The 22600-nt window shown below is 44.1% G+C and overlaps 2 protein-coding genes across 2 annotated transcripts in view; both read right to left on the bottom strand.

The window, feature by feature from the left end:
• Positions 1–15669, bottom strand: part of MFSD10 (major facilitator superfamily domain containing 10) — a gene marked incomplete at its 5' end in the record, with an annotated part of 27674 nt that extends 12005 nt beyond the window's left edge. The window contains 8 exon segments of the mRNA XM_081959723.1: positions 491–593; positions 3032–3140; positions 5324–5512; positions 7323–7481; positions 8457–8560; positions 9499–9595; positions 15387–15563; positions 15565–15669. Of these exon segments, the coding sequence (XP_081815849.1) occupies positions 491–593; positions 3032–3140; positions 5324–5512; positions 7323–7481; positions 8457–8560; positions 9499–9595; positions 15387–15563; positions 15565–15669 (1043 nt within the window).
• A 3157-nt stretch (positions 15670–18826) lies between these two features.
• NOP14 (NOP14 nucleolar protein) overlaps positions 18827–22600 on the bottom strand; it is a 29296-nt gene continuing 25522 nt past the window's right edge. Inside the window, exons 16-18 of the mRNA XM_081958950.1 lie at positions 21954–22069; positions 21074–21229; positions 18827–19089 (exon numbers count right to left, since the gene is read on the bottom strand). Of these exons, the coding sequence (XP_081815076.1) occupies positions 18996–19089; positions 21074–21229; positions 21954–22069 (366 nt within the window). The 3' untranslated portion in view covers positions 18827–18995. The remainder of the gene's footprint in view (positions 19090–21073; positions 21230–21953; positions 22070–22600) is intronic.

Below are 22600 nucleotides of genomic sequence, written 5' to 3' on the forward strand. Positions count from 1 at the left end.
TTATTCCATCCTATTCTATCCTATCCTGTCCTATCCCATCCTATATTCTATTCTGTATTTTATTCTATTCTATTCTATTCTATTTATTCTATTCTATCCTGTATTTTACTATTCTATTCTGTCCTATCCTATCCTATCCTTATCCCTATCCTTATCCTATATTCTATTCTGTATTTTATTATTCTATCCTATTCTATCCTATCCTGTCCTATCCCATCCTATATTCTATTCTGTATTTTATTATTCTATTCTATGTATTCTATTCTATTCTGTATTTTATTACTCTATTCTATTCTATTCCGTATTTTTTATTCCATTCCATACCATTTCATATTTTATTACCCTATCCCATCCCCATCCTATCCTATCCTTTATTATTCCATTCCATTCCATTCGGCACAACACAAGCGAATAAACTTATTTGATAAAATTAAATTGTTTTCCTTGAATGGTTTTGAGGCAGATGAGTGTTGCACGCCATATCAATTACCTGCTGAAGTGGAAGTGTTGATGGACAAGGAAGCCCAGCGTGTACTCCAGGCCAGAGAATAGGAAGAGGTAGAGGAAATACACCAAGCCCAGAAACTGGAGATCTGCGGGAAGAAATAAAACCACCAAGGCTGATTTGCAAACATCAACGAAACTTTCCTTCTTCGCAAACTATGGGTTGGGATTGGCTTCAGACGGGGAACCGTGAGATCAGGGTCAGGGATTCTGGCAATTGGGGTCATTCCAAATGGTTGTTTTGCAAACCAGGCAGGATTAAAGATGGATTATCCAGAATGAAGCCCAATTCTGGGACTTCATGGAAACACAATTGTGGCCGTAACACAACTTATGACCACAACTGAGCCCCCCCCCCCCCCATTTTTTTTTTTTACATTTTTAAATTTTTATTTGCATATAAGAAATCCATTTTCCATTAAACTGTGTGCCATCTGGGTGCAAATATTTTGTACCAACAATTAAAATTTACAATCATATTCACTATTTAATCTATTTTTAGCTCAGTTTCCAATACCTTAAATGTCTGATACTATAACAATCCTCATCATGATTTATTTAACTCCATTGATTATATTAGAAGAGCAACAAAGATGATTAGGGGACTGGAGGCTAAAACATACAAAGAACAGTTGCAGGAACTGGGTACGTCTAGTTTAATAGAAAGAAGGACCAGGGGAGACATGATAGCAGTGTTCCAATATCTCAGGGGCTGCCCCAAAGAAGAGGGAGTCAAGCTATTCTCCAAGGCACCTGAGGACAGAACAAGAAGCAATGGGTGGAAACTAATCCAGGAGAGAAGCAACCTAGAACTAAGGAGAAACTTCCTAACAGTTAGAACAATTAATCAGTGGAACAACTTGCCTCCAGAAGCTGTGAATGCTCCAACACTGGAAGTCTTTAAGAAGAGGTTGGATATCCATTTGTCTGAAGTAGTATAGGGTTTCCTGCCTAGGCAGAGTGTTGGACTAGAAGACCTCCAAGGTCCCTTTTAGCTCTGCTATTCTGTATTAACTATTAATACATTTTCTATATTTTACACAACTTCTTTTACTATTAATTTCTTATGTCTATTCTCTAACCATCGATAAAATGATTCCCAAATTGTATCATAACCCGTTTGTTCTTTCTCTTTGATAGCCAGCATCAATCTATTCATTTCTCCACATTCTAGTATTTTCCTAATCACATTCTCCTCCGTTGGGATCGCTTCCCTTTTCCAATTTTGTGCAAACACAATCCCAGCAGCAACATATTGACTTAAAACCTGAAGTATTTTTGTTGGGGATTTTGCCAGAAAACTATAGTAAAGAAAATGTGTATTTGATTATCCATGTTCTAACTGAGCCCAAAATTTATGTTGCCGAGTGAGATGTTCGTTAAGCGAGTTTTGCCTCGTTTTACGACCTTTCTGGCCACCGTTGTTAAGGGAAGAGCTCCAGTTGTGAAGTTAGTGACATGATGAGAAAGCCAAAGGGGGCCACGGGGCCCAAAGGCCGGCTCCTGTTCTTTGGGGGACCCAACGCCACGCTCAGGGAGAAAGAACCCGGAGAGATTTGCAAGGTCATTCCCAAGGAGAGCCCAATGGATCCTAACGGTAAGGACAATTAACCAGGGGAACAGCTTGCCACTAGAGGTTGTGGGTGCTTCATCACTGGAGGTTTTTAAGAAGAAACTGGACTGTCACTTGTCTGAGATGGAGTAGGGTCTCCTCCTTGAGCAGGGGGCTGGACTAGAAGACCTCCAAAGTCCCTTCCAGCTCTATTCCATTCCATTCCGTTCTGTTCTATTATTATGTTTTATTATTCTATTCCCTTCTGTCCTGTCTTGTCCCATTTTCTATTCTATTTAATTTTAATTCTAATTAATTCTAATTCTAATTTTCTCTACCCTACTCTATTCCATTCCATTCCATATTTTATTCTATTCTATATTCATTCCATTTTCCAGTCTACTGTACTCTACTTTATATTCTATTCTATTCTTATTCTATTCCTTCCATATTCTATTCTATTCTATTACTTCCATATTCTATTCTTTCCATATTCTATTCTATTCTATTCCTTCCATATTCTTTCCATATTCTGTTCTGTTCTGTTCTATTCTATTCTATTCTATTCTATTCTATTCTATTCTACTCTACTCTGCTCTATTCTATTCAAGATATTGCATAGCCTAGAGCAGAGCAGTAACTATATTGAATTCTACTATATAACGCAATATTAATGCAATATCAGGAGTTTTCAATACAATTGTATAGAATGCGAAGGACGTGTGTGTGTGTGTTTGTTTTTAATGATGATGTGCACTGAAGATGGCATTTCATTTCGTTGTACGAGGTGCAATGATGGTAAACTAACTTGAATTCGCAGTGATATGTCCTTGGTTGTACTCCCAGGTTTTTAATAATTCTATTCTATTCTATATTCTACTCTACTCTATTCTATTCTACTCTACTCTATTATTTTTTTAAAAAAAGAGAGTCATGAGGCAACCCCAGGGTAGAAAATGGGGGAAAAAAACTTGCTGTCTCTGGAAGGTCCTCCCATCTTGTGACGGACTGCCGAGAACCGGAACAAGGCCCAGGGACTGATTAGGTCGAAGGCCGACTGAAATCCCGATACCACGGAGGACACCTGCCCAAAATGCAGAAGAAAGACATGACGGATGTGCCGAAGGGCATTTCCCTCACCCTCATCCTCCCCTTCCACACATATGCTGAACATCCTGAAGATCGATGATGGTTACCCCGGCAACCAGATACCCCCCCCCCCCCCAGGTTCAGATGTCCTTATCTGTGTCTTTTACAAGCCACTGTATCGATCAATATACTTTAAGAAGACTTGGAATCCGTGGGATGTAGACTCTGACCAGGGGTGGGATTCAAAACTTTTAGCAACCAGTTCTCTGCCCGGTTTCTGGGTGGGTGTGGCCATGGTGGGCGTGGCCTACTCGGCCTCCTGCACCATGGTGGGGGGCATTTTCACCCTTCCCAGCCTCCGGAGGGTGAAAACGGCCTCCCTTGGGCTCCAGAGGCCGTAAACAGGCCCATTTCTGGAACTTCCGGGAGGCCTTTTTTCTGCCCCCGCTCCCAAAGCCTTGCCTGGCATCCAAAGCAGGCCGTATGGAGACTCCTGGGAGGGGAGGGGCAGGGTGGGTGTGGCCAGCCAGTCCTTGCAGCTACCGGTTCAGCAAACCAGATGTAAAATTAGCATACGGTTCGCCCGAACTGGCTGAATCCCACCCCTGACTCTGACCAAGCCCAGTCCTGACACCTCGAGTACCATACATGGTCAGGGCCATCCTTGCTGTGGTTTTCTTGGCGTCGTTCATGAGTTTGAAGGGCTCAAAGATTTTCTAGCTTAGTGTCAACCTTTGGAAAGCTCCAGTAATGGCCCTGGTGACACCAGCAGGCAGGATGTCCCACTGCTGAAGGGCGTTAACAAACCGGAAGTTCCTCCTTTGTTTGAAGTCTGGAGACCCTCCTGAACAGCTTCCACCTACAGGTCCTTCTTGTTTTCTTCCACACCTTTCAAATCAAGGAAGGGTCTGCCACTGCCCCCTTCCACTTTTTCAACCAGCTAAGATCAGGGGTATCTCTTAAGACTCCTTGTCTTTTAAGACTCCTTGTTTATGGACATTCTCACAGATCCGAGTCATGGTTGTCCCAAAGGTCCTTTACAAGCTTCCTGGATAAGAAGTGAAACATCTTCAAAAACAAAACAAAACCAGAAAGTCCAGTTGCCACTTGAAAAAAAAAAAAAAAACGCCATGAACTGGCTAATGCCAGAAATCTCTCCTTTAACACCGGTAGTGGAAATGGAGAAATTCCCTAAGATTGAATTGAATGAATGGATTAGTAAACTAAAAGAAAATCAGATATATAAATGGGAAGACTGGAAGAACAAGATAAAGAATATAACACAACTAAAAAAAAGTTTTAGCAGATATTAAATTGAATTGGTTGAATGTAATACAATTAGAGAAATGGATGAAAGTGTAAGAAAGATTCAAGGAGAAAGATAAGACAGTTAACAAAATTAGAAATGATTATAAAAGAATGTGAGATGAACAAAGAATATATCGTGAAAGGAAGAATAGGGAAAATATATAGAATATTAACTGAATTGGAAGAGCAGGCAAAAGGTTTAAAATTAATTTAGGAATCAGATTTGGGAGAAATAAATGATAATGATTGGAAAAATATTTGGAATAGAAGAGTATATAAGAATACGTCAGTTAGAGTTAAGGAAACCGGATATAAAGTGATATGGAGGTGGTACCTAATACCATGTAAATTAAATCAAATTGATGGTAAATATAAAAATATTTGTTGGAGAAAGAGGTTGGAACATATAAACATATGTGGTAGGATTGTGACAAAAAATATGGGACATGGTAAAGCACCTTTAGGAAAACATATGACCTGGAGGACTGAATCGCCATAGGCAACTCAACACAACTCAACAACTCAACCCAACTTTCTCCACCATCCAGTCAGAGCTGAAGAAGCTTCTTGGAGAAGGGAAATGTCTTCAAAGAAAATCCAGAAAGTCCAGTTGCCTCTTGAAAAGAAAAGCATCTTTGGGATTTAAGACTTGGGGATTTCAACTCCCAGAATTCCCTAGCCAGCATCTGGGAGTTGAAGTCCACGAGTCTTTAAAAGTCCCCAAATTTGGAGATCCCTAGCATAGATGGTCCATCCAATCTATCCCATGCAAGGTCCAACCATCGGCTTCCTTCTTCGGGAAGCAGTTGACGTCAAAAAAGGATAACTGTTGTTTTATTTTCTGATTGGTTTCAGAAAACGTATTATTACCCGTTTTTCCTTGGGGAGGGTCTCTGGCAAGAAGGTGAAGATGAAGAGGAAATCAGCCAGAGCGAAAATGGTGGCAAAGATGGCGGCTCTGGTGTAGAAGACTTGGTCCTTCTCCGTCTCCAGAGCAAGGAAGGCGCCCAGCATCGGCCCGAGGGTGAAGCCCAGGGAGAAAGCCAGCCCAATCATGGCCTGGAGGGAGAATTCAACAAACGTCCTTTAGCTAACATGCCTCCTTCCAGAGCAACAAAACCTGACCCAAATCCCTGATTTGGTTTCTCCTGGGTGCGCCCCATTGTTCATAAGTACCGTATTTTTCAGCGTATAAGACGCTCTGAAGTATAAGATGCACCTAGCTTTTGGGGAGGAAAACAAAAAAAAATCTGCCTCTGCCTCCCAGCAATTTGCCTCCTTGTAGCAAATAGCAAGTTTCAGTTTCAGCACAGCCTGATTAGCACAAACAGCTGATTGTCGGGCCTCTCGATCATCAGCTGTTTCAGGCTGCAGGGATTGCCATTGCCTATTGCCATCTCCATGCGCCTTATTTTCCACCCATTCCGGGCAGCGGGGATTAGAATAGGCAGAAAATGGGGTGCACGGAGGCTGAAAACGGGGCGTGCAGAACCCAAAAATGGGATGTGGAGGCTGAAAATGGGGCATGTGGAGGCAACAATAGGCAATGGCTGCAACCTTAAACAGCTGATAGTTGGGCGGTTGATCCAACCGACAATCAGCTGCTTGTGCTAATTAGGCTGTGCTGAAGCCGAAACTGAAACAGGCTTTTCGCTGTTTGCTAAAAGGAGGTAAATTGCTGGGAGGCAGAGGCCAAAGGGTGGGGGCTGATGGGTGGGCAGGGCTACATTCAGTATATAAGATGTGGGCCCATACAGTTTTTTTAAATGAGTCACATACAGTAAGGCCCCCCACCGATATACAGTATTATTAATCTTGCATTAGATTATTATTATTATTATTATTAATAATAATAATAATAATAATAATAATAATAATAATAATAATAATATAATTAATGCAATGTATAATCTATAATTATTAGTTATAATTCTATTATATTGCATTAATTATATCAATATAATACAATTGTTGTATTTTATTAATTATATGATAATAATAATAATTGATCATGCACTAGATCCTGGACACAAACCGTTTCAACGTCTTCCCTCAAGGTGGCGCTACAGGGCACTGCAGGCCGAAATAACTAGAGCCAAGACGACAAAACCAGAACCGCAGAGATCCACTTCACACTTCACGTGGCATGAAAAGAGACTTATGACCGTTGCAGCATCCCCAGGGTCATTTGATCAAAATTCAGACCCCCCCCAGTGACTGACTCATATATATGACGGTGACAGTGTTGCGAGAGGGTCACGTGATCCCCTCCTGCAACATTTTGATGAGTAACGTCAATGGGGAAGCCAGATTCACTCAACAAAACAGCAGCGATTCTGTTAAGAACTGTGGCGAGAAAGGTCGTACCACGGGGCGAAACTCACTTTAACAAGCGGCTCACTTAGCAACAGAAACCTTGGGGGTCAATGGTGGTCGTACGTCGAGGATTACTGTTAGATTGTCGAGAAGCTAATTCTTTGTCCTTACTAAGCTACCTTGTTTCCCCAAAAATAAGACTTCCCCGGATAAGTAGCCCAATTTATCGCATGCGCTAAAATAATCCCTCCCCGAAAATATTGCAACACAGCAGCAGCCATGAGGTGACCACACTCACCGTCTCCTGCACCTCAAAAATAATAAGACCTCCCCGAAAATAAGACCAAGCACTTATTTGGGGGAGGGTGTCAAAAGAAAATAAGACCCTGTCTTATTTTCAAGGAAACACGGTAGCATCCGAGAAGAAGAAGGACTAACCCAGCGTGATTTGTTTCTGAAATGGTATATTTCCTGCCTAAGGAGGGGGCTGGACTAGAAGACCTCCGAGATCCCTTCTACTTCTGTTATTCTGTTAAAAATAAGAAGGGCTCACCATGCCTTTGCTTCGAGCTTTCGGACATGGGAGATCCGCGATGACGGCGGTGCAAAGGCTGACGTTCCCTTTGCTGATCCCGCCAAGGATTCTGGAGCAAAGGAAGAGTTCGAAGCTCCTGGAAACAGCCCACAGGGAATAGGAGGCCACCAGGCCAAGCTGCAAAGGAGGGGGAAAAAAAAGAGATTTTGGCCTCCTTAGACAAGAGTTTGCTGAAGTTCGGGCAGCTTCTTGGTTTGTTCCACTCAAGAGGAAATGGCTCAGCTAGGTACAGGGAGTCCTCGATTTACAACAGTTCATTTAGTTTATTACATGTTCCAGTATCCCAAACATGACATTTCAATCAATGATTCTTTTTATTGGGAGTGCCAGCAGCCCCGGCAAAAAGTCTCTCTCTCACCATAGTAGGCTAACAAGTCCATCCCGCAGGGGAGATGAATAGTTGTCTGCCGAATCTATTCATCTCCGCCCCCTGCCATTTATCTCCCGAGCTAGGGTGGGGCTTTGCTAGCAGCGGTGGCTCTTCCGTCACAAGGACCAGCCCATAGATTTCCACTGCTCTCCTCTCTTCTGCCAATCTATTCATCTCCGCCTCCTGCCTTTTATCCCCAGAGCTAGGGTGGGTCTTTGCTAGCAGTGGTGGCTTTTCCGTCCCAAGAACTGGCCCATAGATTTCCACTGCTCTCCTCTCCTCTGCAGAGCCACGCGTCAGGCACTGGGCCCAGCTGTTCCATCCTTCCGAGGTCAGTAAAATGAGGACCCGGATTATTGGGGGCCAGAGGCTGACTCTAAATTGCTTAGAGAGGACTGTAAAGCACTATGAAGTGGTCTTAGTGATAATGCCATTGTCCTTCCTTCCTTCCTTTTCCTTTTCTTCTTTCCCTCCCTCCTTCTTTCTGTTGTGGCACAGTGCTTAGAATGCAATATTGCAGGCTAATTCTGCCCACTTTCTAGAGTTTAATCCCGACCAGGTCAAGGTTGACTCAGCCTCCCATCCTTCTGAGGTCAGTAAAACAAGGACCCAGATTGTTGGGGGCAAGAGGCTGACTCTGTAAACCGCTTAGAGAGGGCTGGAAAGCAGTGAGACGTTGTATATCACAGCTATTGCCTCCTCTCCAGCCAAAACCAACATACCGCAGTGACCAGCAGAACCGGTCGTCTCCCAAAGGAATCGGAGGCAGCTCCGGTGAGAGGCGAGGCCAGAAACTGAAGCAGAGAAAACAGGGAGCCAATGAGACCTGGAAGAGAAGATGGGAGGTGGGGAGGTTTTGTGGGTTGCATGCCATCTTCCGTCCACGGACCCCCAACTTAGTTTACCCCTTTTTTCCACCACTAAGTATTTAAAGCAAGAGTGTCCAACCTCTTCAAGACCTTCAACTCCCAGAATTCCCCTGGGATAATTTGCTGGGGGATTCTGGGAGGTGAAGTCCACCGGTCTTAAACGTTGCCGATGTTGGACACTCCTGCTTGAAAGCCGTGCTTTCAAGGGTCAAAGGGGAACGCACATCCAACTTGACCAGTGGTGGGATTCAATTTTTTTTACTACCATTTCTGGGGCCATGGCTTTGTGGACGTGGTGTGGCTTTGTGGGCGTGGCAGGGGAAGGATACTGCAAAATCACCATTCCTTTCCCACCCCACCAACCTGCTTTTCTAACCTCCTGTTCAGGGAAACAAAAGAAGATTAGCTGGGAGGCAGCAGGGGCGAGGCCAGCCTACTTGCCGGTTCTCCAAACTACTGAAAATTCCCACTACCGGTTCTGCAGAACCTGTCAGAACTGGCTGAATACCACCTCTGATATTTGCCATGGCCAATTCACCACGAGTCAACTCGCCACGGGTCAAGAGTTACACGAATATCAAAGAAATTGTGGGATAGAATCTTAAAGAAAGGAGGGGCAACATAAAAGGTGAATGACAAAGTAAAATGGAGTTTTAATTGTTTGAAATAATTGGCGAGTTGGCCGTGGCAAATTGTCCCATTCTGTGCTGTGGGTTCCTTCATCCGTGCCCTGCAGCTTCCCCATTTCTCTAGACACCAGAGAGGGAAGGGCAGGGTTGATCACCAGTCCGGCCAGGGACTTATCTCCAAGGCCCAACATTCCCCTCAGGCAGAAGGTTTCCTCAACACAAGGTGCCAACTGAGGCAACGCCCTGCAAGAAAGGGAATTTCCTACCTCCAAACAAGACGCTGTTGTACTTCCTTTCTGGCGGAATGCCAAGTCTGCCACTGAACCAGTCCACGCCGGCTTGTACCCTACTGTAGAGCCCATCCTGGAGAAGGAAGAAAGGAATTGGGCAAGGGGGAGGGGCTAGGGAAGCCATCTCTAGCCTCATTCCTTTCAATTATTCTGGTATTTATGGCAATCTTGCAATAGTTAAGAGGCTGCCACTAAGAAGAGGGGAGTCAACCTATTCTCCAAAGCACCAGATGATAAAACAAGAAAGAATGGGTGGAAATGAATCAAGGAGCGAAGCAACCAGGAATTAAGGAGAACTTCCTAACGGTGAGGACAATTAACCAGCGGAACAGCTTGCCACCAGAAGTTGTGGTATTTCATCACTCAAGTTTTTAAAGAAGAGATTGGACAGCCACCTCTCAGAAATGGTCTAGGTTTAGGTTTAGGTTTAGGTTTATTTGGATTTATATGCCGCCCTTCTCCAAAGGACTCAGGGCGGCATACAACATTAAAAACACACATCACAAAAGTTAAAAAAAAGATTAAACCCAATTCCAAAAAGACCAAACCGATTAAAAAAACAGAAAAGAAACAGTACATTTAAAATAAATTAAAATTAACATTAACATTAACAGGGTCTCCTGCTTGAGCAGGGGGTTGGACTAGAAGACCTCCAAGGTCCCTTTTGAATTGAGTTCTAGCGCTGCTTTAGTTCCTCTCTCTCAGCACAATCTACCTCACAGGGTTGTTGTTTGGGGGAAAATAGGAGGAGGAATGTGTGTGGGATATGTTTGAGTTATTTGTGAAAATAATAAAGGTGGGATATTAATTGATCAATCAATAAATCAAATCATTCCACTAAGATGGGAAACAAACAAAAATCTCTTCAAATATCCACCCCACCAAATGCATCCTTGGTATCATAGTCGTCTTCTCCCTCCCCCAGTACATCAAATAACCTTTTCATATTTCATCTATTATCTATAAACAAAGCTTCAAAGCTTCATCATTCAGTCCCTGATGTCAGCAGTAGTCCAGAAGGGTTACTGGAAATAAGAACACACTATTTTAGCTGTGATCAAATAAGCCAACTTTACATTCCTTCCTTTTAACAATCTGAAATGTTTTTTTTTTTTCAAAATATCCCTTTCCTTTCCTTTTAATCTTCTCAAATAAAGTCCTGGAACTTCATTTCTTTTCATTTTTTTCTTCCCTTCACCCCTTCTCACAAAATTCTTCACAACTTTAAAAGAGCTTTCTATGCGTGCTTTTCCAGGCAGAGGGTGCCAGACTGGCTTTACAACTGTGGGGTATTTGTTGTGGAATTTGCAAACAACAGCTATGTTGCAGGGTGTCGCTTCCTCACGCCTGTCTGGATTGTGTCCTGACACTTCGTTTCCAAGATGAGGGAAGAGTATCACACTCCAGCGTGCCGCTTCAGCGTTTCAGCTGTTGCGATACTTCCTTATTTTAAGTTTCACGGTTAGGAAATGCCGTGACCACTGTTAACGTGAAATGTCAAAAAATAAAATAAAAAAAGACCAAGGCAAAAAACACACACAATTCAAACATCGCAAGAACGTGCAATCGGTTGCAGAAGTACAGAAAATCCTCGACTTATGGCAGTTCATTTAGTGACTGTTGACAAGTTACCAAAAAGTAATGACTGTGTTTCACACTTAATGACCGTTGCAGTGTCCCCAGGGTCATGTGATCAGAATTCAGATGCTTGGAAACTGACTTGTATTTGGGACAATTGCAGTGTCTCGGGGGGGGGGGGAGGATCACGTGATCCCATTTTGTGACCTCCTGACAAGGAAAGATGAGGAAGACAAATTCACTTAACGACTGTGGGGCTAACAACCATTGCAGAGATTCACTGAACAACTGTGTCAAGAAAGGTCGTGAAAAGGGGTCAAACCAATGTTTTATTTAGCAACAGAAATGTTGGGCCCAATTATGGTTGTAAGTAGAGGACTACCTGTATTCATACAATACAATAGCAGAGTTGGAAGGGACTTTGGAGGTCTTCTACTTGAGCCCCCTGCCTAGGCAGGAAACCCTATATTGTTTCAGACAGATGGCTATCCAACATCTTCTTAAAGACTTCCAGTGTTGGGACATTCACAAATTCTGGAGGCAATTTCTGTTCCACTGATTAATTGTTCTCACTGTCAGGAAATTTCTCCTCAGTTCTAAGTTGCTTCTCTCCTTGAGTAGTTTCCACCCATTGCTTCTTGTTCTACCCTCAGGTGCCTTGGACAATAGTTTGACTCCCTCTTCTTTGGGGCAACCCCTGAGATATTGGAACATTGCTATCATGTCTCCCCTGGTCCTTCTTTTCACTCAACTAGACATACCCAGTTCCTGCAACCGTTCTTCGTATGTTTTACCCTCCATTCCCTTCTTGGTTGCTCTTCTCTGCACTCTTTCTAGAGTCTCCACATCTTTTTCTACATCGTGGCGACCAGAACTGAATGCCGTATTCCAAGTGTGGCCTTACCAAGGCCTTATAAGGTGGTATTAACCCTTCACATGATCTTGATTCCATCCCTCTGTTGATGCAGCCTAGAACTGCGTTGGCTTTTTTGGCAGCTGCTGCACACAAATGCCTCATACTTAAATGGTTGTCCACTAGGACTCCAACATCCATCTCCCAGTTACTACTATTGAGGAAGGTACCACCTATACTGCACCTGTGCATTTGGTTTTTCTTGCCTAAATGTAGAACCTTACTCTGTATTGTTGTATGGGAGACGTAAGCACTCATCAATAACCCACGTACCCTTTGGAGAACCCCCAATCATCCCATCAGCGTTTCTTCCTTGGGCCCTAACTGCCGCCTGGTTAATGTACAGGTAGTCCTCGCCTTGCAACCGCCATCAAGCCCAACATTTCTGTTGTTAAGTGAGACATCCGTGACGCGGATTTGGCCCATTGTACGACTTTTCTTGCCACGGTGGCTAAGTGAATCTTTGCAGTGGGCAAGATAGTCACCCGGCTGTTAAGCGAATCTGGCTTCCCCGTGGAGTTTGCTCATCGGACGTTTGCACGCCGGGGATCGCGTCACCCCAGGCAACGGTCATAAGTATGAAACAGTTGGCAAGCCTCTGAATTTTGTTCAGGCGGCTACAGGGATGCTGCAAAGGTCGCAACCGTGAAATGAGGCCTTAAATCACATTGGTCAGAGCCGTGGCGATTGTGAACCATCACTAAATGAACTGTCGTAAGTCGAGGACTGCCTGTACGGGTTTTAGTAAAGAAAAACCTCCCCCCAAAGGGTCACAATGAAAGCTTCCCGGAAGTGCTGCGGTTCTTAATCAGAATAATTCATTTTTAGATGGTTAATTGATCTATATCCGAAGCGACAATCGAAGCATAAACTGTTTAGTGTGAGTCACTAAACAAACTTATGGTTAACCAAGAACAGAATCAATACAACAATTGGGGATGCAGAGCTAATTAAATACTTGTTGGTTGGGTTAAAATTCATCCAAAGCAATGGTTCTCTTCAGCCAGTTCGCACCGGTTTGGGTGAACCGGTAGCGGTGGCGATGGGAGGCACATCATCACGTCCCATTTTTGACACTCTGTGCATGCGCAGAAGGTGATGTGCACCAGTCCTACATTTGCGAACTGGTAGGGAAGGGAATACCACTCCTGATCCAAAGGTGTGGCTACAGGGCTCACTCACTTGATCCTACGGTGCCTGACAGCAGCAAGAATCTTCTATGCCCAAATTGGAATTACTCGGACATTAATACGATTGGTATTTCACGAAAAGAGTCCTCCTCTGCTCACAACAGAATCCCTTATGCCACCAGGCTCAAAACTTTGGGCTCGGACAATCTGGAACTACGCCGACTAAGGTCTGACTTAATTGTAGTACACAAAATTGTCTACTACAACGTCCTACCTGTCAACGACTACTTCAGCTTCAAACACAATAATACACGGGCAAACAATCGATACAAACTCAAGGTCAACCGCTCCAAACTCGATTGCAGAAAATACTTCAGCAACAGAGTGGTCAACGCCTGGAATGCTCTACCTGACTCTGTTGTTACATCCTTAAACCCCCCACAGCTTCAACCTTAAGCTGTGTACTGTTGACCTCACCCCATTCCTAAGAAGTCCTTAAAGGGGGCATGTATAAGCGTACCACCATGCCTTCAGTCCCTGTCCCACCATTCCCATTTATTTGTGTTCATTTCCCTTCTTCATGTCCATATTCATACTTATACCTGCTATCTTGTACATGTTTGACAAACTAATAAATAAATAAAAAACAGAAGGACCCTTCGATTCCCACAACGGAGGAGCGGCTGCAAAAATCAATGTAGTTAGCAGAGATGGTGGAATTGATTGCTTTGATTCAAGGGGAAAAAATCCCCACACAATTACTTTAGTTTCTCCTTGGAAACCATTTCTGGACTTGGTGCTCGAGGTGAGGGGTGGGGGGGAATGAAAGTTTGATTTTGGGTTTTGCCAATTGGATAGGTTTTGTTGTTACCGAAACGGTTAGATGATATTATTATGTAAAGGTCAAAAGTAAAAAAAAAAGTTATTATCTTATTATACCACGGTAAAAAGTCAAAAGGCTATGCTTCCCCTCCCCTCTTTACATTTTTTCCCCTCTTCCTCGGCTATTTTGCCCTTATTTTCATTTTTCTTCGCCTCTCTGTATTTTATATTTTAGTAAACTGATAAAACGATGAACAAGTTGTTTCTCTTGAACAACTTGAAACAACAATGTTTCAACTCTTACCCTCGAAATGATGCTATAGGGCACTGCACACCAAGACAACTAGACATAAGAACAGTTTTCCCCTAAACGCCATCACTCTGCTAAACAAATAATTCCCTCAACACTGTCAAACTATTTACTATCTCTGCATTACTATTAATATTAATCTTCTCATTGTTCCTATCACCCATCTCCTCCCACTTATGACTGCAGGACTGTAACTCTGTTGCCTGTATCCTGACGATTTATATTGATATTGTTTCCTGATTGCTTATTTGTACCCTGTGACTATCATTAAGTGTTGCACCTTATGATTCTTGATGAATATATCTTCTCTTTTTATGTACAGAGAGCATCTGCACCAAATTCCTTGTGTGTCCAATCACACTTGGCCAATAAAAAATTCTATTCTATTCTATTCTGTTCTGTTTTCTATTCTATTCTATTCTTTATTCTGGTCTGTTCTATTCTATTCTATTCTCTATCCTATTCTATATTCTATTTTCTAGTCTATATTCTATTCTATATTTTATCCTATTCTATATTCTATATTCTATTCTATTCTGTATTCTGTATTCTGTATTCTATATTCTATATTCTATATTCTATTTTCTATTCTGTATTCTATATTCTATATTCTATTCTATTCTTCTATTCTATATTCTATCTTATTCTATATTGTATTTTCTATTCTATTCTTTATTCTATATTCTATTCTATATTCTATACCCTATCCTATTCTATTCTATTCCATTCAATCCCATTCTATATTCTATATTCTATCCTATTCCATATTCTATCCTATCCTATTTTATTCCATATTCCATTCTATTCTATTCAAGATATTGCATAGCCTAGAGCAGAGCAGTAACTATATTGAATTCTACTATATAACGCAATATTAATGCAATACCAGGGGTTTTCAATACAATTATATAGAACGCGAAGGTTGTGTGTTTGTGTTTTATTTTTTTAATGTACAATGTACGCTGACGATGGCATTTTTTTGTTGCATGAGGTGCAATGGCAATAAAGTAACCTAACTTGAATTCACACTGACATGTCCTTGGTTGTACTCGCAAGTTTTAAATAAGGGGCAAAAGTGTTTGGATCAACCCGTCTTCATTTTTTTACTCACGTCATTCTGGCTGAAATGATCCAGGATGGAGGGCAGGAGGGGCAGAATGAGGGTAAAGCCCAGGAGGTCAATCAACAGCGTGAGAAACACTGCAAAAATGACACGGGAAGAGTTCTCCTCTGCCGTCCTGACACCTTGGTCCTCTCGTGACATCTTCTGGAGAAGTCCTTTCGCCCACTAGGGTCTCCAAAATCACCACTCCGGCTGGGGAATTCTGGTGGTTGAAGTCCTCAGGTCGTGTCGTAGCCAAGGTTGGAGACCCCTGCAATACAGCGAAGGGCATCGTGGGGCAAAGGCATGGATTTAGACCCCCAGAGCACACAAGCCGGACAAGAGGGAAACGGTAAAAGAGTTGGAAGGGACCTTGGAGGTCATCAAGTCCAACACCCTGCTCAAGCAGGAGACTTATACTATCTCCGATAAATGCTCTTTCCTCTTTCTCTCTGTGTGTCCCTCCCTCCCTCCCCCCTCTCTCCCTTCCTCCCTCTCTCTCCTCTTTTCTCTCTCTGTCTCTCTCTCCCCTTCTCTCTCCTCCCCTCTCCCTCTCTGTCTTGTTCCCTCTCTCCCCCTGTGTCTCTCTCTATCTTTCTCCCCCTCTCTCCCCCTCTCCTGTCTCTGTCTCTGTCTCTCTCCTCTCCCTCTATCTGTCTCCCCCCCCCTCCGTCCCCTTTCTCTGTCTCTCTCTCCTCTCACTCTCTGTCTTCCTCTCTCTCTCCTTCCCTCTCTCCTCTCTCCCCCCACTCTCTCTGTGAATAGCAGCCTTACAGGAGGGAAAAGGATGCTGCCCCAAAGGAACTCAAGACATGCTCAGGAGCCCCAGAAGTGGAGTGCCAAAGTTAAAGTACCCGGGCGGGCGTCTTCTTCCTTGGATGCCCCTTCCTCCCCCCCCCCACCTCCATGCGGCTGCCCTCCTCCTCCTCCTCCTCCACGCGCGGCGGGCCCCAGAGATGCCGGGAGGGATGGGGGGCCACCAGGAGAGCCCCGCGGGAGGGGAGAGACGCCCCCTCCCCCAGGCGAGCCCACCTCCGCTCCCCGCCGCTCCTCCTCCCGGGGCCTCTGCTCGCCCGGCCGGCCTCCCTCCTTGGCCAGGCAGCGCCTTCCTCTTCCGGCCGGCTGCGCCCCGAGGAGGCAGCGGAGCCCCCGAGCCCCCCAGCCGGCCTGTCCCCGCGCATCCCTCCCTCCCCGGGCTGGGCCGGAGCGCAGCGCCTGGGAGCCCCCGGGGCAGACGGGCGGGCGGGCAGGGATCCCCCCGGGCAGGGCTGACCTGGGCGAGGAGCGTCCTGGGCGGAGGGTCTCCGGGCGCCTCCCGCGGATTCTGGTCCCCGAGCGACTTCCGCGAGGCGTTGGCCGCCGGTGGAGCCCAGCGCTCTTCCCCAGCCCAGCTCTCGCCGGAATCCCGGATCCAGCTTCAAACGGATCCACGGGATCCCGGATCAACGGAGTCCCGGATCCAGCTTCACCTGGATCAACGGAATCCCTGAGCCATTTTAACCTGGATCAACGTAATCCTGGATCGTTTCTCCTGGATCGATGGAATCCCAGACCCAGCTTCACCTGGATGAATGGAAGGGCAAGGGGTGGGGGTGGGGCTTGAGCCCAGGGGCCTCAGGTGGGCTGACTTGCAGAATGGGTCTCCAGTTGTCCTACAGTTGTCGTCCTCCACCTACAACCAGGATTTGAGCCCAACGTTTCTGTGGTGAACTGAGATCCGCCCCCCTTTACGCCCTTTCTTGCCACCACCGTTAAGTGAATTCCCACGGATGTTCGGTTAGTCACACGGCGGTTAGGCGACTGGCTTCCCCCTGGTCTTCGCTCTTCGGAAGGTCGCCAAAGGGAGGAAATCACGCGACATCAACCCCCCCTCCCAGGACGCGGCCAAGGTCATAAAGAGGAACCGGCTGCCGAGCGTCCGGATTGTGACCTCCCAAGGCACATTTTTCCGTGCTGTCGTAATTCGAAATGGTCACTAAACGAACTGTTGTAAGTGGAGGACTACCTGTAGTAGGAAAATGTATATAGCGTGCGGCAACTCTAGGCAGCTCAGATTAAAAACACCATGTCAAGTAAATAAAAAAAAGTAACACACACACACACGGTGATAACACACACTTAAACCAGCCATTTAAGGGGCTCCATCCCCCTCTGGGTCCCCCAGGCCCTCTGGCAAAACCATGTCTTCAGGGCCCTGCAAAAGAGTGTCAGAGTGGGGACCGGTCTAATTCCAGAGGGAGGGAGCCACCACGGAAAAGGCCCTTCTTCTGGCTCCCGCTAGATGAATCTCCTTAGGGGACGGGACCCCCCAATACTCCTTGCCTCCCCGCTCAAGTGGGTCGGGGGGATGTGACGGTCCCGAGCCATGAGAGGCTTTAAAGGCGACCCGATTCACGACTCCCGAGGGAGTGAAAATTGGGAAATCAGGGCTGCTTCGATGCTATTGTTTAAAATTAAACAATTTTAAAATTGTTTAAAATTGTTTTTTAAAAATGTTTTTTTAAAACATTAAAAACATTGGACATAGTGCGGCATTTCCAGCATAAACGTTTCCATATAGCAGGGGTGTCCAAACTTGGCAACTTTAAGACTTGTGGACTTCAACTCCCAGAATTCCACAGCCAGCTCTGCTTGGTTTGGACACCCCTGCCATATAGTGATTGGATCTTACAACAATTACATTTTATATCCATTACGCAGGTGTGTGTAGTCACTCAGATTACCTGTCTGTCGATCCTTTCTTTTATAGAATTACTAACCATACAAATACATATCCAATTCCTACCTATCACGCATTCTTAATACCATGTTCTTCAATTCTTAATTTATCTGTTTTTTTTCCTGTCCCGGCTTTTTCCCCTCCTTTCTAACCATCGGTACCACTTGTCCCAGATTTCCTGATATTCCATCCCCCCCCTTCTCCTTGAGCTCTAGAGTCAGCCTGTCCATCTCTACGCACGTCAGTATCTTATTTATTATTTCTTGTTCCAAGGGAGTCTATTTTTCCATTTTTGTGGGAAAAACAGTCTTGCCACCATTAAAACATGCAGCATTAAATATAGTCCACCTTTGCCATCTCTAGTAGAAATAATGCTGGCCTCAACTCTATCCTTTGCTTTAGCATCTCTTCCAAATACTTTATCTGGTGCCAAAAAAGCCCTAGCTTTTGTGCACTCCCACCACATATGGTAGAAGGTCCCTAGTGCTGTTTTCAACTTTCTGTGACAATTTCCCAGGCAGTCTTGCAATCCCCCGTTCTTTCCCCTACCCAGCAGTAGCCACTTACCTGCCTCCTGGGAAAGGGGGAGGATGGGAGAAGGTTGGAAATGTCAAGAGGGAAGGAGGGGAGATCGATTTCTGATGCTCCCTGCCAGTCCCCCCCCCCCGAAGAAACCCAATGGGAAAGTTGGCGGGAATATCCAACGGAGGCAAAACGGTATCCAAACATATCAAATATATTATACAATTTTATTTAGAAACCAGAATATATTTTTTTAAATCCAGAAAAAAAACACCCCCGTACCCCCTTATTGAAAACGATCAAAACGTTCCAGGAAATTCTAATCGTTTAAATATCCTCGGTTGTCTTCTGAGGTAATTTTTTTATCTGGGAATATTTTAACGCTTTTTCCTCTTGAGCGCTTTCCAATCGCCTTCCTGCTGAGCAAGACTTTGGAAGAGTTGCTTCACCTTCCTCTTTCTTTCAGAATCCCTGAAAAAGCAGAAAAATAAAATAAAATCAAAAATGAAAGTGCGATCCTATCCTGAAGGCAAATATTCAAAGGGAATCATTTTATATCTCCCTCGCGCAGGTTTAAGAGTAAGTAGCGCTGCTTCACCTGTAGAATTATTAATGGCCAAGGAGACCGGAGACTCTCTCAAATCTGTACGGGATCACAGATCTGCCAATGACATTTACGGCCTGGATCTCTCTTGGTTTCTAAGGAATCCTGTAAGTCACCCAATCAGGTTCACTGTGAAAAGCAACCAGGCATTGTGGGGGCAAAAAAAGTGCAAGTGATAATCTCCTGGTTTGGATCATCCTTCCACGCCAAAGGACTTCATTTATGCTGGGTCAATGACTTGCCACTTTACTTATGGGTCTCTTTCTAATTCGGGGCCCATTTGTGCTTCCCTAACTGTTCTTACCAAGGCTTTCCGAGAGCATGAAGCAAATTCCTGGTCCTGACAAAAACCCCTTTTATTAATTGACTATCAATTTTCTGCTCATTCCCATCCAGCAAAGTCTTTCAAGGGAGGATTTATGGTCACAGACCTTATCTGGCTTGGAGAGCTGCCAGGCCGATCTCTGCAAAACTTGGCAAGGAGTCTCAGAGAGTCAAGAACCAAATAAGCGAACGAATTGACTCCTGCAAACGCCCCTCTCCTTTCGCTCCTCTTTTATTTCCTCTGGGAGGGAGGGCCATTCATCGTCCACCTGTGCCTTACTCCCAAGTCGACCCCTGCTCTTTAGCTGTTCCCTTCTTCTGGCAGCTCCGTGCATGCGCACATCAGGAACAGGCTCCAGCTGTTCTTCTGCCTCACTGATGTCTGACTCTGAAGGCAGCTGATAACTGTCAGACGGCCCTGGCCCCCTCTCTGCCTCCGACACAGAGCCCTCATCAGAGCCTTCCCCAGACTCCAGGACTGGCCCAGGTTCCTCCCCAACCTCCCCACTGTCTGAGTCCGCCACCAGCTCCACTGGCTGCTTGCGGGCCACAACAATAACTGTCTGGTTTGGCACAGCAACCAAACAGAACAGACAATACTTCAACAGATAGTTAGGACTGCAGAAAACACAATCACAACCAGCCTGCCTTCCACTGAGGGTCTCTGTATATTGCAGGAGCCAGAAAGAAGGCTGAGAACATCTGGGATATAAAAGCCCCACGGAGTAGGGCTGTGTTATTCTTTTAGCATCTCATCACTATCACTTTGTGGTTTTGTCTTATGATTTGTGTTTATCGCTTTTATTTAGTATCTTATGACTATCACGGAATGTTCTACCTTATGATTTGTGGTGATTGGATTAAGATTTATCATTTGCTACTTGTATGTACACTGAGGAGCGTAGGCACTGGAGACAAATTCCTTGTGTGTCCAATCACACTTTACACAATAGAACTCAATTCAATTAAAATTCTGAATTCTATTCTATTCTCTAATTTAATCTAATTCTTCTGCTCTGTTCTTCTATTTTATTCTATTCTCTAATTTAATCTAATTCTTCTGCTCTGTTCTTCTATTTTATTCTATTCTCTAATTTAATCTAATCGTTCTGTTATTCTATTCTCTAATTTAATCTAATTGTTGTTCTGTTATTCTATTCTATTCTCTAATTTAATCTAATTGTTCTGTTATTCTTTTTTCTAATTTAATCTACTCTTCTGTTGTTCTATTCTATTCTCTAATTTAATCCAATTCTTCTGTTCTATTTTATTCTACTATTCTATTCCCTAATTTAATCTAATCGTTCTGCTATTCTATTCTTTTTTCCTATTCCTATTCCCCCTCCACTCCTTTATTCTGTTCTGTCCCATTCTACTCGATTCTGAGACCAGCATCCCTAAACAAGCAGCCTCTTATCTCTGAGACGACAACGCCTCCCCCCACATCCCCTCTAAGCAGAGACCGTTTCCAGACCATCATCGGTATTTTCCTCCGTTTTCCTCGCGCAACCCAAAGCCTCCCTCTACCTTTCCATGACTTCCGCAAGCTGCATCTTTGCCAGGAACTGGTTGTCTCTGCGGATCTCGCGCACGGCCCCTTTGAATTCCCGCTTGTGCTTGTGAACTAGGCGCTGCCGTTCCTGCTCTTGCCTACTGCTCCCTTGCTTCCGTCCGAATTCCAGCCTGAAACGGGAAAAAATTCCAAGTTCACTCCCAATTTCCGCTGCGTAGTAATTTCCGTGAACAACTGATTCAATTTTGTAGTCTGGGGTGGCAAAACACCTAAGAGATGGAACCTTTCCAAAATATCTTTCATTACTTTTCACTTCTGAAAGTTGGGCTACTTAAGTAAATTACTGTAAATTAGAGACGCCTCTGGATTTTTTTAAAAATAAAATTGACTACAGTATTCAATGGAGTGGTGAATGGTGGCCTAGCGGCAGAGCTCTCATCTCACAATCAGCAGGCCGTGAGTTCGAGCCTAGGTAGAAGCAGATATTTCTCTCTCTGGGCACACTGAGAATATTATTTGCTGGAAAAAAGCTCTTCACTGGCAACAGGAAAGGCATCTGGCCATTAAAACACTCCGCTAGCTCCATTCATTTGCCCAAACTGCAAGGGATTATGGGGTCATTAAAAGAGGATGACCATGACTACGGTATTCAACATACGACTTTGATGGTTCGAATAAATTGTCAGCAGCGGCAGGAGAGACACTGGTTTACCACCAAACTGTTTCTCCCTCGCATAATCTAGATGTCAGCCACCCCAATACAGGAGATCAAAAAAGAACTGTCGGGCAAACCGGGCTTTTTAAATTGTAATTTTAAATATTAAATGTTACCCGCGATTGTCTATTTCCTTGTGAGGCAGGATTGGCGGTAGGGGTCCGTTTTGAGATACTTACACCTTCACTATTTTTGGAGTGTACAGCTTCAAAGGGACCGGTTTCCTCTTGTCGCAGACCAACGGGCTATACGGCCTGGGGACATCGAGCTTCTCCTGGACACTCCGATGTAATTCCTTAAAAGTCCCAAGAGATTTAAAATGGAAAGCAGGAATGGAAAGGTAGAATAGAATAGAATGAACAATTAGCGTAGAATAGAATAGAATGTGGAAAGAATAGAATAGAATAAAGAATGGAATGTGAATAGAATGGAATATGGATAGGATAGAATTGGAAAGAATAGAATAGAATACGGAAATAATAGAATAAAATAGAATAGCATATGGATAGAACAGAATAAAGAATGGAATATGAATAGAATATGGATAGGATAGGATAGACTAGAATATGGAAAGAATAGAATAGAATAGAAAATGGAATGTGAATAGAATAGAGAATGGAATGTGAATAGAATAGCATATGGAAAGAATAGCATAGCATAGAATAGAACCGAATAAAGCATGGAATGTGACTAGAATAGAATATGGAAAGAAGAGAAGAGAATAGAGTAGCATAGCATAGCATAGAATAGAATATGGAAAGAATAGAATAGAATACGGAAATAATAGAATAAAATAGAATAGCATATGGATAGAACAGAATAAAGA

This window comes from Natrix helvetica, assembly GCF_964273705.1.
Source record: "Natrix helvetica genome assembly, chromosome: 7".
NCBI classification, from domain to species: domain Eukaryota; kingdom Metazoa; phylum Chordata; class Lepidosauria; order Squamata; family Natricidae; genus Natrix; species Natrix helvetica.